The sequence below is a fragment of the Callorhinus ursinus genome, unplaced genomic scaffold (genome assembly GCF_003265705.2).
Source record: "Callorhinus ursinus isolate GAN/ISIS: 27379988/994484 unplaced genomic scaffold, GSC_fseal_2.0 scaffold10, whole genome shotgun sequence".
NCBI lineage: Eukaryota > Metazoa > Chordata > Mammalia > Carnivora > Otariidae > Callorhinus > Callorhinus ursinus.
In genome coordinates this window covers 7,467,542-7,484,698 of record NW_027397072.1, presented here as the reverse complement: position 1 = coordinate 7,484,698, position 17,157 = coordinate 7,467,542, and the positions used below count along the sequence as shown (strand labels likewise).

At 37.0% G+C, this 17,157-nt stretch overlaps 1 protein-coding gene across 1 annotated transcript in view; it reads left to right on the top strand.

Annotated features, from left to right (window-relative positions):
- YWHAQ (tyrosine 3-monooxygenase/tryptophan 5-monooxygenase activation protein theta) overlaps positions 1-17,157 on the top strand; it is a 36,252-nt gene that overhangs the window by 17,473 nt on the left and 1,622 nt on the right. Inside the window, exons 3-5 of the mRNA XM_025867724.2 lie at positions 13,190-13,313; positions 15,478-15,641; positions 15,854-15,949. Of these exons, the coding sequence (XP_025723509.1) occupies positions 13,190-13,313; positions 15,478-15,641; positions 15,854-15,949 (384 nt within the window). The remainder of the gene's footprint in view (positions 1-13,189; positions 13,314-15,477; positions 15,642-15,853; positions 15,950-17,157) is intronic.

The window sequence follows — 17,157 nt, the reverse complement described above, 5'->3', positions numbered from 1 at the left end:
TGATCTTAATGACTAGTTACTCTGACACCTGCTGCATCCAGCTTCTGTATAGGTGATTTGCTGTTGGAAGACTGTTCATGGACCTAAGTACCCTCTCCTCATAATAGTGCTAGAGATTACTCAGTGTTTGCTTTTTCACTTTCTCCCCAGTTCCTGCTGTATTGCCAGCTTCTAACATAATGATTGACAGTATGTTTTGCTTCAAGTATTTGGGAGGCATCTCGTTGCTCCGTGCTCTTCCTGCTGTTGAAAGAATGGTAATAATAGAAATAAGGTTGGGCATCAGTCAGTCAGGACAGTGCTGCCCAAATGTTTTTGTATTATGGCACACAGAAGAACCATATTTATATTTCCCAGTATATATGATACACTGGGGAAAGTGGATTTTTCCCCCAGCTTCACCCTGCTGGTGTGATGGCAGAGGGGATCAATATCTCTTTACCATTTATATTAGTTGGAATACTCTGATTCTGGAGGATGGTGAGTGCTAGGCTATAAATTTATTCTTTCTTTAACCGGCCATTGAGATTTTTGAGCAGGGATTATTAACATACCCAGAATGGAATTTAAGGTTAATCTGGCAGTAGAGTATAAAATGGATTAGAGAAAGAAGAACCCTAAAGCCTGGTAGATCAGTTAGGTGATTGGATTAGAGAAGAGTGAGTCTCATAAGACTGAGACTGAGAAGATAGATCAACATGCTGTTATAGAGGGAGAGTCAGTAGGGCTTGACATCTGGTGGTCGGATGGGAAGAGGAGAGTGAAAGTCAAAAGCAGTGCTGATGGCTTTGGGTAGCTAAGACCGGGAAGAGGATGGTGGAATAATTAGTAGAAATAAGGGATGTAAGTATAGAAACAGGTTTGGAAATAAATGTATTTCTGTTGAAGGCATATTGAGATCTAGTAGAAAACCATTTGTAAATATATGAGGATACTCAACCATATAACACTACAGAGAAGTTGGGAGTGTGAATGGGCTGCTGGAAGGGTTGTTTTACAATACTTCATGAGTTTAGTGCACTTTAGAGTGTGGCCTTTAGCCTTGTGGACTCAAACACCCTGGGGGGGGGCGGCATTCAGGGATAGGTCCCAACAATCAAGCTCATGTGACTGGTATATAAGACCAAGAACATTATTCGTTTACAGTGAGGAATAACTAGCACAAAGCTTGCAATACTTGTGTTGGCATGGCCAATATGTTCTCTTTCAGCAGGCAGATAGACTCACATAGAAATCAAGTCATCATCAGGGAGTTGTTTAGTAAATGTGGCCTCATAATGAGGAATTCTGTAGTGGTTCAAATATATAGTGGCTCTCGTCTCCACAGCAGGGCATGGATTTGCCAGTGGGTTGATTGACTGTGATTCACACCCCTTTGGCTATGTATTGGATTGTTTTCTTCATCCTTTTCTGTTTCCATGTCTCTTTCTGTTCTTTCTGATAGATTCATCCTTACTTTTAAAGTACATTCATTTTCCATTATGTCAGATTATAGTCAAGTTTTGCATTTTTATTAATTTGCTATACAAATTTTCATATATCAAAACTAGACAAAGTCTTTTCCTTCAGTGGTTTATAGTTAGAGAGAGGGAGATAGATGTTCCCAAAGTATACCGTGCTTATTTGTCTGAGGTTTCCAAATGAAATCTTGACTTGGATAAAATTACATCCATGGGTTTGGGTCACTAAGTATCAGAGGGCTAGGGGAGTAAGGCCAGAGGAAACATCAGGATGACACCCAGGTTTCTAACCTGGGGCAATTGAGTGCTTTTCCTAAGAAAAAATGAGTAGGGGAGGAGAATCAACAGACTGTTTGCAAGGCATTTTATTTTTTTTAAATGAGTAAAGTTTAAAGTCCCAGTGGCCCATGCAGGGGGTTCTGTGTGTGTGCACACACGTGCATGCGTGTATAGTGGTCTAGTGGTATATGTTCATTGAAGTTTATGTACCAAGCAGTGTTCTGAGCAATTTGAATTAATTCACTTAATCTTCATGATAACCCAGTGAAGTATGTGATTGGCATTAACTCTGTTTTATAGATGAATAAACTGAAGTACAGAGCTATAAAAATAAATTGCCCAAATAGGCAAGGGGCAAATTTGTGAGTCATTACCAGGTAGATACTGGTTAAAGTCATGCCAATAAATATCTCAAATTAACCCACACCGTGTCGGTTACCTTAAAATGGATAGTGAACTATTGAAATATTTGAGATCCTAGATGATTCTAATGAAACATTTCTTCCTGATACCAAATTTTTGGCCAGTCATCAGATTTTAGAAAGTGTAGTCATAAAGGCAGACACTTGTTGAAAAAAATTACTATACTTAAAAATGTAGATAATCTTCTAAAAGAGGTTTGGGAGACACATGTCCTTTTATAGCCAGCTCACTTCTTTGCACATATATGAAAGAATTTCTGTATTTCTTAGTAATCTGAAATACTATTCTATTATCACACATCTATTGTTATTCAGAATCTTACAATCTGTGTTGTTACGGTTTTAGAGGAGAGTGGAAACTTCACAGATTAAGACCATGAATTTTTCAGTTACTTGAAATTTTAGTTACTGTAATTATTCTAATTGCTGGCTTCTCTTTTATTCCATTACTTCTTCCTTCCCACTCTAAAAGGGTTCTTTCAATAAAGGTCTGAGTGGGAACTTCTGTCTTTGGATAGATAATTTATTTTGCACCTGATCTTATATGGTACTTTTATTGGTTAAGGAATTGTAGCTGACAGTTGTTTTTCTCAGCACTTTGAAGATACTTGAAGATACTTGTTTTCTGATGAAAAATCAGCTATCAGTCATATTGTTGTTTCTTCCTTTATAGGTAACGTGTCATTTCTCTGGTTGCTTTTAAGAATTTTCTTATCTTTGGCATTCTTCAGTTTTACCATGATGGTCTAGGTATGAATTTATTTTTATTTTCTCTTGCTTGGTATTCAGTGTGCTTTTCTACTCTGAAGATGTCTTTTATCCTATTACTGGGAGAGTGTCAGCCTTATTCCTGAATTCCTGAATAGCATCTCTTCCTCATTCTTTGTCTTCTCTCTGGAATTCCTATGACATATTATCTTAAACATCTTTTCTTTTTTGAGAGAGAGAGAGACAGTGAGAGCGCCAGGGGAAGAGGGAGGGAGAGAATCCTGAGCAGATTCCATGCCCAGCTGGGAGCCTGAACCAGGGCTCCATCTCATAATCCCGAGATAGTGACCTGGGCCAAAATCAAGAGTAGATGACGCTTAAGTGACTGAGCCACCCAGGCACTCCTAAACATCGTATTTTAGACCTCTCTTTTTGCATCTTTAGACTTATGCATAATTTTTTCATCTTGTTAGTTATTCTGTGTTCTGATTAGTTTCTTAAAATGGGCCTTCCATTTTATTAATTTTCTCTTTTTTAATTCTAAAAACCTTTCTCCCTCTCCCCTCATTTCCAGGCTGCCTTTTCTTAATTTATTGTATCCTGTACTTACCACTAGCTTCTGTTCCCCCCCCACTTTTTAAAAATCTTTTTGGTTATTTTAATCAAGTAAAAGTGTCAAGCTTCTACAAAAACAAAGAGAATGTTCTAATAACTCTTTACCCAGCTTCAGCAATTATGAGTTCTGTTTTGTTTATATCCCCACCAGAAACACTCTTTCCCCCACCCACCCCTCTATTGAAGCTAGTCCTAGCCAGCATCATCTGTTTAATCCATAACTATTAAAATGTGTATCTTTAATCATTTTTAACATGCTTATTTTATGTTTTATTACACACTTTCATTTTTTAAGTTCTTGGGTACTAACCATCTCTTGTCTGTGTGCTGATCCCTCATGGTGGATTTGTTCCTTGAGTAATTTTGTTATTTTTAATAATATGGATGTAGCTTTTTCCATGGAACTTGTGTATGCCTTGGATTGTGGAAGTGTCTTTGTAGTGGTTTTGGTGATTTGTTTCTGCTGGGCACACTAAGCTTTGGCCCGTTTTTACATACATTTTCACCTTGTGGATTCACACGTCATGTATGAAATAAAAATCTAAATAGCACCTGCACAGAACATGGGTTCAGATTTCAGTTTTTTATGGGAGACTATACCCACCTGCCACAAAAGCCCAGGAAATAGCTTTCTTGCTACTTCTCAGCAATGATAGACAAAGTTTTTCTAGGGCCCCTACTCCCTGCACACACCGTTGTCATTGTGTTATAAACTGGCACTTTTCACTCTTTGTTTCATCTTCCTATCCAGCACCTCAAGGTCTCCCTTTTTTCTTTTGGTGCTCTGTTACTGTTTTTCTATTTTATTTGCTTCTATTTGGCATTTTGATTATTTTTAGAAGGGAAATTCTGCTCAGTCTCACTGTATTGCCAGAATCAGAAAGTCTTGTTTTTGCTCTATTTTAAGGTGAGATGAGTCACAAATTTCTTAAGTACTCCATACTAAAGTGAGTGAGGTGTGTATGTCTCTGTGTGTGCATGTATTTTAATCTGATGTACTGCTATTCAGGTAACATTTAAAATATGTTACCGTTTGGCATGGTCAGGTAAACAGTACATTAAACATGCATTCAGACTTGTATTTCAATTAGAAGTCTTCTGTTCGTGTATTTTATTTGTGCTAAAATTGAATAGTCCCCTTAACTTGTGCTTCTCGTATTGGTCAGAAATGTTGGTAATATTATATGTGACTTCATATAATAGAAAATATTAATAAATGCCATTTAATTTCCAGTCTTTAAATACATGAAATTTATATAAGATACATCTGGGAAATGAACTCATATCATTAACTTACAAAGAGTTCCTACAAATCAGTTTAGGAAAATGGCAAAGGATATAAATACAGTGTTAATAGAAAAGGACATATAACTGTTTGACTTCATTTATAATAAAACTACAAACAAAACTCTAATAATACATTTTTCCCTTACTAGACTGGAAAAGAGAAAAGGGAATATTTGATAATTCTCTGAGTTCAGAGAATGTTGAGAAATAGGAACATTCATAACATTGCTAGTGGGATTGTAAATTGAAAATGGCCTCCAGGGAGGAGGACAGTTTAACATTTTATCCTAAGGGTAAAATGTACATTTGTTTGGTACATTGTTGGAAATACCAAAAGATTTGAAGCAATTTAAATGTTCATCAGTGGAGACTATTTAAACAATTATAGTATGCCTGTTTGGTGGACTACTGTGCGCTCTTCTGTATACAAAGAGGCAGTTATAAATATATGGATATGGAATGATCTCAGAGGGGTTATTATGGAAAAAGCAAGGTATAGAACGATGTATGGTGACAAGAAGGAGGGGGAACATGGATTTTAGATGTATAAAATATATGGAAAAATGTACAAGAAACTAGTAATAATGGTTGTCTTGAGGGAGAGGAAGAACTGGATGACTTAAGAACCCAGGGAAAGGAGAGAAACTTTATCACTTCCGAATTTTCTGTGATGTCCATGTGTTATACATTATTTTAATGGAAACCAGAGTCTTATTGTGTGTCAAGAGAAGGTACAGATAAGAGAGGAAGAATCCTTCCCGTAAATCTAAAGGTTTTATTTATTTGAGAGAGTGTGCGCGCATGGCGGGGCGTGGGGGGCATGGAGCAGAGGGAGAGGGATGAGCAGACTCTTAGCTGAGCGCAGAGCCCAGTGCAGGGCTCACCTATTCAATTATTCTTTCAGATAACCCCATCTATAACTAGTATTTTCTGTCTCCTTAACTAAATAAAAATGAAATTAGTAGGTGATATATCTACACATAATTTTTAAAGATACGTTAATATAATATACATTAAAACTAATGGGAGAAATGAAAGTAATTTGTAGTAAAACAGTATGTATTTCCATATGTAAGTGTTCACGTGTCTAAAGTATAAAGCATAACAGCCAGATGTTTGTCCCTAAGAATCACCATGAATGCAAGAACCTTCAAACACAGACCTCCACAGTCTGTACAAGATTCTCTCCCTCTGCTCCTCCCTCCCTCCTTCCCCCCTTGCACGCACGCGCTCTCACACTCTCTCGCAAAATAAGTAAATCTTTAAAAAATAAAAATAAAAGCCGTTCAGGGGTGCCGAGGTGGCTCAGTCAGTTTCTTGATTTCAGCTCAGGTCATGATCTCAGTGTTGTGAGATTGAGGCCCAAGTCAAACTCTGCACTCAGCCGGGAGTCTGCTTGAGATTCTCTTTCTCCCTCTCCCCTCCCCCCCCAAATAAATAAATCTTTTTAAAAAATAATGTAAAATAAAAATTAAAAAATGTTCAGAGAAAGAACTGCTATTAGTAACGTGACTTGGCCTTCCGTTCTCAGCACATGCCTAAAAATTTTAGCACCTTCTATGCGAATGTTAAATATGTGGCAAGAAATTTAATTCCTTACCTTTTTGTATTGAAATAATGCTCTGAATTATGACTGATGCCTTATCTTGAGGAGGATTATATATCTTCCGAAGTGGGATACTTATTAAGAATGAAAGAGGTAGCATTAATGATTACACTGGAACAGCAGGCTTAAGCTGGGACTGTCCTGGACAAACCAGGACATAGGGTCACTCTGTTCCTCTGGTACAATTATTATTAAAATTTTTGTTTGTTTGTTTGTAGAGGTTTGGGATTTGATCCAGACTTAAGAAAGTAAGTTGAATAGGCTTTGCAACTTGAGCTCTAACTGATGTCATCTGCCGTGTGATGTCCACTAAATCACACAGCCTTTGGGATCTCTCACATTGGTCAATGGTCTCTATTTCTGAAAAACTTTACTTCATTCTTTGGTTTTTTTAGTTGGGTACCAGAGTTGGAGTTCAAGACTTGGATTCCAAGACGTGACAGTTGTAAACTAGTAAAATTTTTAAATAGTGCAGGGGCGGTTAATAGTTCAAGGCATTCATTTTATTAAGGATAGAAAACATTTCCATAGATTAATTGATGCTGTGACATCTGATCAACTAGGATCGTGTTTTGGGTGATTCATTGCCTCCTTGATTAAGGCAACAAATCCTTTATGAAATTCAACTATAGCTGCTGTACTTAGAATGGTAATTTCTGAGGATGGAAGGCCTTTGGATCTTAAAACTCATTATATATAGTTAAAGAAACAGAGTTTTGAGGAGCTGTGATTTGCCACAAGAGCACAGAGCTAATGACAGAAGTCACTTTCACAAATGATAATCTGATTTCTAAAATCATACATTCTAAAATAACCCAAAGTTACTCTTGTCTTTATCTTCCTCTTCCTTGGACCCTCCCTGTAGTTCCAACCTATCACATGCAGCTTCTGAAGAGTCTCCTCAGCCCCCCCCCACCCTCAAAATCAGGGTGGTTATGTTTGTATAATTTTCTAGTTGAAATATGACTTCCTTATTGAGTCTTGAGTTTTACTTTGGTTTCAATGTCTTGGATTAATAAACCCAAGTAAGAGACCGTTACTATCTAGAGACTATTCTTCATACATACCATGTCAGTGGTTCTTTGTACTATATATAATACTTGAAGTTAGAATGTTAGAAGAATTTAGCTCTTACCATTCAATAAATATTCCAGTTGTTTAAATAACTCTATTGCCCTGTGCACCATATTAATTCTTCGTTTGTTTTACTAATTATATATCTAACATAAGGGCAAATGCTCTTAGATATTTTTTGGCTATATTAACCCATATTTTATAGGGTAGTGATTAGAAATACTGGCTCTAGTTTCAAATTCTGGCTCCATTTAATTAATGGACACGTTTCCGGACTCCAGTGTGATTTTATTATGGTTTCTTTATATATGTAAATGATACATAAAGTGCTTAGAATGGGAGTTGGCACATGTAGGACACTTGAATATTTGCTGAGTGAATGAATATAGTGAGTTTTTACGGTAATGTGTGCTGATTAAACTGATAAAAATACGTGGATAAAAATACATGGATAATGATTAGTATATATGCCCTAAAGTCAGAGATTGAATGTGTTTAATATATTCATGAATTTCAGTAAGTTACTAATAGGAAAGAGAAAACCCTTAGAACATTTTTTGTTTCCTTTTGTTAATTTTGTTTGTATTTTAAGGCACTTCATCAGTTACCTACTCTCTGCAGTAAATCAGTTCCTTATGTAAAGAGTAAGCTATGTAATGAGGGACAGAAGCAGTTTATTTTGTCTGTAAAACAGAAACCACCTAAATGAATTTAAGGTAAAGATACTGTTTAGTTTGTTGAATGCCATGGAATATTACCATTGAAGCCAGTTGAATTGTTTAGAAAAACTTGATGTGATGGTAGAATTATTATATGCCAAAATAATTCACTCCTAGAGAGAGTATTGGTATTGAAGTTTTGTTTTCTTCCTAGCCTTTTCTCGAAGACATGGGATTGAAGAGGAATGGTTACTATACTAAGTTTACATCAATATTATTGCTTGACAATTTCATTTTCTTATATAGTTCTTCACAGTTTTTCTGATACAAGTCTTTATTTTTATTGCCATCCTATTTGTATGAGATTAAGCTTATTCTAAGGTCCTTGAGCGTCTCTTAAAGTGACCTGTATAGTAACCTCTATTTTTTTCCTCTGACTTTGCTCAGGTTTGAGTTTCTTGGTCTAGAACTCAATTACTAGTCCATCTTGTAATTTTTGGTAATGAGTACACTGACTTCTTTACAAATCTCTCAGATTTCGGGGCACCTGGGTGGCTCAGTCAGTTTTGTCTGACTCTTGATTTCATCTCAGGTCTTGATCTCAGGGGTCATGGGATAGAGCCCTGTGTCGGGCTCCATGCTCAGTGGAGAGTCACTTTGAGATTCTTGCTCTCAAATAAATAAATAAAAATCTTCAAAAAATCTCTTAAATTTTCTAAAAGGAATGTATCACTTGCCTTCTATCCAAGTCAGGCAGCACTGTCAGTGCTGGAGGGAACCCCAGTCTTAGCTCTCCAAGGCTTTCAGGATCATAAAATCTGTGGGTTGAAGATTTACAAAGGGGATGTCATGCTTAATCGAAAAGAATAAGGCACAGGAGAAATTAGCGGGGGAGCTTTTAACTACATAGATGTAGTTAACTGATTCCCTTTTTCTCTCCTGACTTCTTACCCATGACCTTAGGTGGAAAGATTTCTTATTCAGGGAGCCACTTGTCATTCTGATCCATATTGAGTTTTTTTAATGATTTTTTTTTAAGATTTACTTATTTGACAGAGAGAGAGAGAGACAGCGAGAGGGAACACAAGCAGGGGGAGTGGGAGAGGGAGAAGCAGGCTTCCTGCGGAGCAGGGAGCCTGATGGGGGGCTCGATCCCAGGACCCTGGGATCATGACCTGAGCCGAAGGCAGACGCTTCACCAACTGACTGAGCCACCCAGGCGCCCCTTTAGTGATTTTTTTTTTTTAAATAAAAATTGTACGCTTAGGCTATATACCTTAAGTATTTATAGCCTTTATTCTATCTGGCGTTCATAATTAATACTGGTATTGATACTACCTGATAATAGCCATGGTCATTTTGGTAAGACATGAAGTAGAGTCCACTGTCTTTTGGGGCTAAAATACACATCTGTACTGCTGATAGCATGTGGAAAGACAGAACTATTCTGTAACTGTTTTTTCTTTCGCAACGAGCTAGTGGCATCTGATGAAGTACCATATTACCTGGCTGAAACTCCAGGGTAGAAGTAATGGACAAGTCACTTTATAAAAGCCCGTGTTGTCAATCGTATATAATGGCTGTATGCAAGCTCTAGTAATCGAAGTTAGTAATTTGAGAAAGGAAGAGTTTAGCTCATAAGTGGCTGTGTAGTTACTAGTGCAGTAGCTGTTGAGCAGCTTTCCAAAAATCTTTGGAAAGCCAGTAAGCCATCTTCAGGAGCACGCCCACATCTGGCTGTGGGACTGAGGGCAGATTAGTGCTAGAGTCACATTTCTCTTCTCACCCCAAGTCCTCACTCTACTCAGGCTTTTCTCAGCCTCTGTTACCACACTTACACCACATTTAATCACAAAGTGCTATGTCTTAAAGGTACCGAGTAACTTTTTTTTTGTGACTACATGTCTTCACCAGAGTTGGCACCTTTTTGGAGATCCTCTGAGATCTTTTCTTAACAGACTGACTCAGTTGGAAGAAAAAGAAAAGTGAGGGGCACTTTGTTTTACATTATAGTTCCTCAGTTTGGGTACAGGCAGAGGTGGTGATTCCCACAGAATAAATACTGTGTTTGCATTATTTAATACAACTTCTCAGAATCCACTCTTGTTTAATTTCTCTTTTAAGATAGGGATGACTGGGGTGCCCGGGTGGCTCGGTTGGGTAAGTGTCATGGTCCCAGGGTCCTGGGATCGAGCCCTGAGTTGGGCTCCCTGCTTAGTGGGGAGCCTTCCTCTTCCTCTGCCCCTGCTCTTTGCTCTCTCACTCACTCTCTCAAATAAATAAATCTTAAAAAAGAAAAAGGATGACTATGAGTCAGTTTGAGATTTCAAAACAAGTGAACTTTTTGTGGCAGTCTCACTGTTGCCCTCCCTCCCTGCAAAAATCCTAAATTCAGATGTTCCCCAAAATTGTTTGTAAATTGAAAGTCATCCGTGATAGATAAAAATGGTATTAGAGTAAAAAGTTAAAGTGGTACGAATTTCTAAGAATCTGGGAAAGAGTTTCTCAGGTTCATTTTAATAACTATTAAAATTGGTGACGTTGAGCAGAAGAAATTCTTACAAACCTGATCCTTTGAATCTTCTCAGATAAGAGGATGGTGGTGTGGAAGCATTAGTTTTCATGCTTGCCTCTCGTGTTTGCGTGTGCCCCTTACTGACCTCTATCGCTGTGTTCCTGGTCTGGCAGCTTTCCAGACTGAAGCCACAGTTTTGATAGAGTTTGCCAATTTTGTAACATATAGACTTCTGGGGCTTTGTTAGGTATAATTTTAAAATTAAAAATTTTGCCTGAGCTTTGGGCCCTTTTAAAATATCTTTATGTAAACTTTTAAAAATTAAGGATTTAAAATACAATGTTTTTCTTTTTTTAATATAATATTTTTATTTCCTTTAAAATAACTTATGGATGTAACCACCACATTTTGTTTAGGCCATATTTAGATAAACAACAGGAAAGTTCCTGAGTTAGAACTACATTTTCTAAACCTTTTCTTAGCCTTTTTTTAAAAAATCTGTAAACAGTCTTCTTTTACTTCTTCAGTAATATACTTAAGTGAATTTGAAAGTCTCAGATGCGTTCTTCCAAACTTCTAATTTTGTATTGTAGTTGGTATTTTTATATAATGTTTATTGATAATATCAGTGGCTATTTTTCCAGAATGCAAACATGATTGTGTCTGTTCCTTGCTTAAACTTTTTCACTAGTTTCACATTGCCTAGATCACTGCTTCTCAAACTTTGCACCGAGACCGAAGAATGAGAACATCTGACTGGCTAATCACTAGCACTGAGCACTTAACATGTTGAAACTGTACCATGGGGGCACCTGGGTGGCTCAGTCCTTAAGTGTCTGCCTTTGGTTCAGGTCACCCGGGGTCAAGTCCCACATCAGGCTCCCTGCTCAGCGGGAAGCCTGCTTTTCCCTCTCCCACTCCCCCTGCATGTGTTCCCTCTCTCGCTGTGTCTCTCTGTGTTAAAGAAATAAATAAAATCTTTAAAAAAAAAAAAAAGAAAGAAAGAAACTGTACCATGCTTTCACATCCATATATTGGTTTTATTTCCCAAACAAACCTATGAGGTAGGTATTAGTATCTTAAAATTTCTATGAGAATTTTATTCTACTCCATAATATTTTTTTAAATTTATTTTTATTGTTATGTTAGTCACCATACATTACATCATTAGTTTTTGATGTAGTGTTCCATGATTCATTGTTTGCATATAACACCCAGTGCTCCATGCAGTATGTGCCCTCCTGAATACCTATTACCGGGCTAACCCACCCCTCCACTCCCCCATAATATTTTTTATGACAAAAAGATTCAAGTAAACTATCAAGTAAAAAAAAAAAAAAAAAAAAAAATGTCAAGTAAAACTGATAGTCCAAAAAGATCTATCATATTTGTCTTCTGTGACTTTTTGTTTTTTAGGATTTTATTTTTAAGTAATCTTTGCACCCAGTGCAGGGCTCGAACTCAAAACTCGGAGATCAAGATTGCATGCCCCACTGACTGAGCCAGCCAGGCACCCCTCTTTTGCAACTTTTTATTCTTCTGGGACACCTTGTACAAATCCCTCAGTTTGAGGGGCACCAGCTCATTGGATCGAGTGTACATTTCTTTGAATAAAATAGGGAATGAAGACATACTTAATCGCTACCCAGTTTTTTCAAATAATTCTTTTCAGTAGACATGACTGTCAAATTGCTATACGTATTTCTAGACTGCTTTCTCTTGATCCCTGTACTTACCCTTATTTTGGATGAGCACTGCTCTGCTCTGGGCCATGCTGGCTGACTTGTTCTGTGATTGTACTGTTCTTCATACTTGAAGTCTTAAATGTTCTTTCCCCTCTCTAAAATAATTGTACAGGGGCGCCTGGCTGGCTCAGTCAGTAGAGCATGTGACTCTTGATTTTGGGGTTATGAGTTCAAGCCCCACATTAGGCCTAGAGTTTTTAAAACACACACACACACACACACACACACACACACACACACACACAACTAAAAAGATGGTTGCACATCCGCACTTTCAAACTGCTACATTCCTACTGTTCCTTCTTAACAAGTCAAATATCCCTTCAGGGAAGGCCTGTCTAACCAACGGCCACCTCCAGCACAGCCAGATGCTCTCTCTGTGTTGCCATTGTCCCTTATTCACGTATCTCTTAATGCCTGGCATATGGTATTGGTGTACTTACTGCTTTTCTTACTAAGCTGTGAGCTCCTTGAGGGCAAGAACTTCATTCTTTGTATCCCCTCTGGCCAAGTACAGCAGGCGGCACCCAGCCGGTGCCAAGAAATGCTTGCTTGAATGAATCGATGGGTGAAAAGACAGCCTCTTTCTATTTAGTGTTTGATGTAACCTAGCTCTACCATTAGAAACTAGGACTTGCTGTGAGCCAAAGCAGTCAACTAATGACAACCACGTGACCCCTGCTCTCAGCCCATGCTTCAAGCCCAAGGCAGTGTGGTTGTAGTTACTGTGGTAGTTAATGATTCAAATGCATATCACTGTTCTTGTCTGTAATAAAATAGCTTTTTATTGGTACTCCTATTTTATCTTCTTTCTTTCAGGAATTGTTGGATAAGTATTTAATAGCCAATGCAACTAATCCAGAGAGTAAGGTCTTCTATCTGAAAATGAAGGGAGATTACTTCCGGTACCTTGCTGAAGTTGCATGTGGTGATGATCGAAAACGTAAGTTTGTTTGGTTTATGGGTAAAATCAAAAATAAAAAAGGAAGGGAGGATAAATGGGATACTGCGACAGTAGTCTCTGTGTAATCTCCAGGCCCTCTGTAACTTTGTTAAAATCTTGGAATCTTAAAAAAAAATCTTGGAATCTACATAAAAGAAAATTAATGTTACCTTAATGTTCTCAAAAATGCAAACAATCATGAATTTACATTATGTACTGTTTTTGAAAAACTCATAAACTTTTTGATTATAATCTGCTAAGATATTATTTAAAAGAGGCTTAATCTTGGGCGCCTGGGTGGCTCCGTCGGTTAAGCATCCTACTCTTGATGTCAGCTCAGGTCTGGATCACGGTCCTGAATTCAGGCTCTGCGATAGGCTCCACCCTACTTAAAAAGTAATAATAAAAAAAAAGAGGCTTAATCTTTTATACTTCAGAATTTGGTTAAGCATATTTTTAGCCTCCTAGTCATTTGCATATGCTTTGAGAGATTGTGTTGTCATATGGCCTTTTGTGTCATTGTACCTTGAAACTTCACTGGAAGTTACATACAGAATATAGAAAGAGGATGTTGTACTCTTTCTGTTTGACATACTAATTTATTAACTACTACCTGCCTATTTTGAAGGATCATTACATTGCTAATTTCTGAGGAAGAGAGGTGAGATGAGAGGTTGCTGGTATATAATTTGTCACAGAAAATATAGATATGGGAAAGAGAATAACTGAATTGCTGGACTTGATTGTAAAAAGATCAGAGTGATTTATTAGCAGTGGACTCAGTCTCTGGGAGTATTAGTAGCTGAGGTCCTATTAAATTTTGTGTATGTGCCTGCTACCGTATTTATCAAGTTCTAGGTAGATGTTGCACCTAATTCCTTATTTCCAGTAGGCTCATTATTTTGTTTTTAATTTTGCCCCATCCAAAAAGAGTGTGCACCCTCAAGTAGTTACTGTGGCTTCCCTCACAGAGGTACTAACTGAAAGTGGAACAGCTTACCATCCCAAATATCAGTGTAATTGAAGATACAAAGAGAAAACTGTTGTATCCCGCTGTAGTAAAATTTGTGTACTAAACTTATTGATGTATAATTTCTGTTGTCATAAAGATAGCAAAGCTGAAAGTGACAGATATTTGCAAGTCACAAGGATGTCTCTGGAAGACTGGGACATAGCCCCAGCATTAATCTGATTTAGCCCTCTCTGGCTCATTGGCATTTCTCTTCCTCTCCATGGAATACTCCAATAGTCTGGGACTCGTAGATAGTCTGTATTTATAGCCTAGGAGCTGAGAGACCTTACTACTACTCAATGTAGTATTTCCTTATATGCCAAACAGCAAGAACTCCTTACTGTGTGAGGGCTGTACCAGCCATATTTAGATCAATAAATATGCCATTTCAGAGGGAGGAAAATGCACATATTCAGGCCATAAAAGGCTAACTTTACATTTCTGTTCTGGTCGGTATTTCTAAAGCTGTAATGGGCCAGTGGTCTCATGGAGAAAACCTACTTACCCTTTTGAAAGCATGGATACAGTAAGGGTAATATTGGTAATAATTATTGAACGGTATTTTCAGGAAGGTGACATTTTTATTAGGCCAGTAATCAACCTCTGGTCAGAGCAGATTTTGTTCTGTATATTGACACTTTCATATTGCCTTTCACATAATATATCTTGATACCAAGGATCAGTATTGTCTTTACAAAGATCACCACCACCAAAATCTCTATTTTTGTGATTTGTAAAGTGTTTTCATTATTTTGAGAAGAGGTATTACAGCCAAAATTTTTTCTAGCTTTATTGAGATATTATTGACATATATCAGTCAAATTATTTTTAAATTGCTGCATTTCCAATTAGTAAAATTAAAAGATAGGGAAAAAGAAAATTGTTTTAGTCACAGATTTAGAAAAATCCGATTGCACTATCTCATGTTGTTGGGTTTTTTTTAAAGCTGAAGCAAGCAACATTATAAACTAGTTTCTCAGTAACCCAGTACGAGGTAATGTTTTTGGTTTGCTGCTATGGTTTTAAAGGAAGGCCACAGAGAAAAATCCAGCTCTACACGAGGTAGTAGCATATGTTAAAGATTAATGTGCTCTATACTTGATGGATATTTTCAGTATTGTGCTTTTTTTTTTTTTTTTTCCTCCTTCACAGAAACGATAGATAATTCCCAAGGAGCTTACCAAGAAGCTTTTGATATAAGCAAGAAAGAGATGCAGCCCACACACCCAATCCGACTGGGGCTGGCTCTTAACTTTTCTGTATTTTACTATGAGATCCTTAATAACCCAGAGCTTGCCTGCACACTGGCTAAAACAGTAAGTTTCAGGTCATTCTCATAAGTTCTTACTCATACTGATAAGGTCATTGTGATAAACTGGAACTCTGTGGAAATGATTCATTGAGTTTTGTTTTTAATTGATAGTAGAACATAAAGTGGATGTTCACCTATTTTATAAAAATGGTTTGTAATTGTAATCAGTTTGTGTTCATGCAAATATTGTTTACTGTGGCTATTAATATTTACCAGGCTTTTGATGAGGCCATTGCAGAACTTGATACACTGAATGAAGATTCATACAAAGACAGCACCCTCATCATGCAGTTGCTTAGAGACAACCTAACAGTGAGTTGTTCATTCTTTTTAATTTTATTTTCTTTTTAAGAAGAAAGGTACTTCTATTTTACTTCAGTCTCCCTATCTTTTGGGACAGTTATGTAAGAGCTACACTTTCTCTTAGAAAATGAATATAGAAATATGTAAGTAAAATTATTAAGTGCTTGTTAGTATTTTGTATTGGCCAACTGTTCTTTTGTGGGCAGATTTTCAGGTTGAATAGGCATTTTATCAGACCTAGACCTTCCTGAGAAGGTTCTAAGATTGTAGGAACTCTTTAATATTAACATCACTATTTCATTGGAATGAAGATGTTGATAAAATATGTTAATATAGAAAGTTGTCGTGGTTGCAGTATTTTCTTCCTTTTGGTAAATTAGCTACAGCAAGTTAGGGACTATAAGCTTTCCTAAAATCACGTTGAAGTGCCTTGTTTTAATAAAAATTTCCTTTGTGAAATCTACGTGTCTTACAGGCATTTGATGGGGAATAAACCTTAACTTCCATTTATTCCACCTGTGCCTCTAGGCCAAAACCTGTTCCACTTAATAATCTTTGTTTGTCTTTTGTTTTTCTCCCTACTTCTTGGATAGGCAGATAATGAAGGGAAAAGTAACGGAGAAAAAAAATAAAATTTGAACTTTACTTAGCTTCTTTTATAGGTTCAAGTAAATTTGATATGTCAACAGTTTTAGACAAAACGTGGCAGAAGAGACTGTACCTTTTAGTATAAATGTAGTTCTCCAGGCCTTCAGTTTGGAGCTTTATCTTTTGCTAGAAAGGGTTATTTATGTATTTATGTATTTATTTATTTAATGTTATGTTAATACCGTATCTGTTCAACTTTGCTGAACAAGGAAATTGTGACACTTCATTCCAAGCCATTAGAATTCCCTGTTCTTGTGGGGTAACAGTAGAATGATGGGCACAAAACACTTCCATAGAAGAAAAGCAAACCGAGCCAATACACCTCTTAGGAATACTATGGAGCTGCTGTATCTTTTAACTGGTTTTATTTTTTCTCTTACAGAGACAACTTTTTTATTTATTTTAGTATTTTAACAATAACTTAAGGATTATTTAAGATTCTAGCTTTTCTAGAATGCTAGAAATGCCACTAGTCGCTTGGTGTTGATCTAATAGTAATTCATTTTTTTGAACTGTTGATTATAGTCAGTAACTATTGACGATTCCCTTCTTCACTTCATTGTTCCATC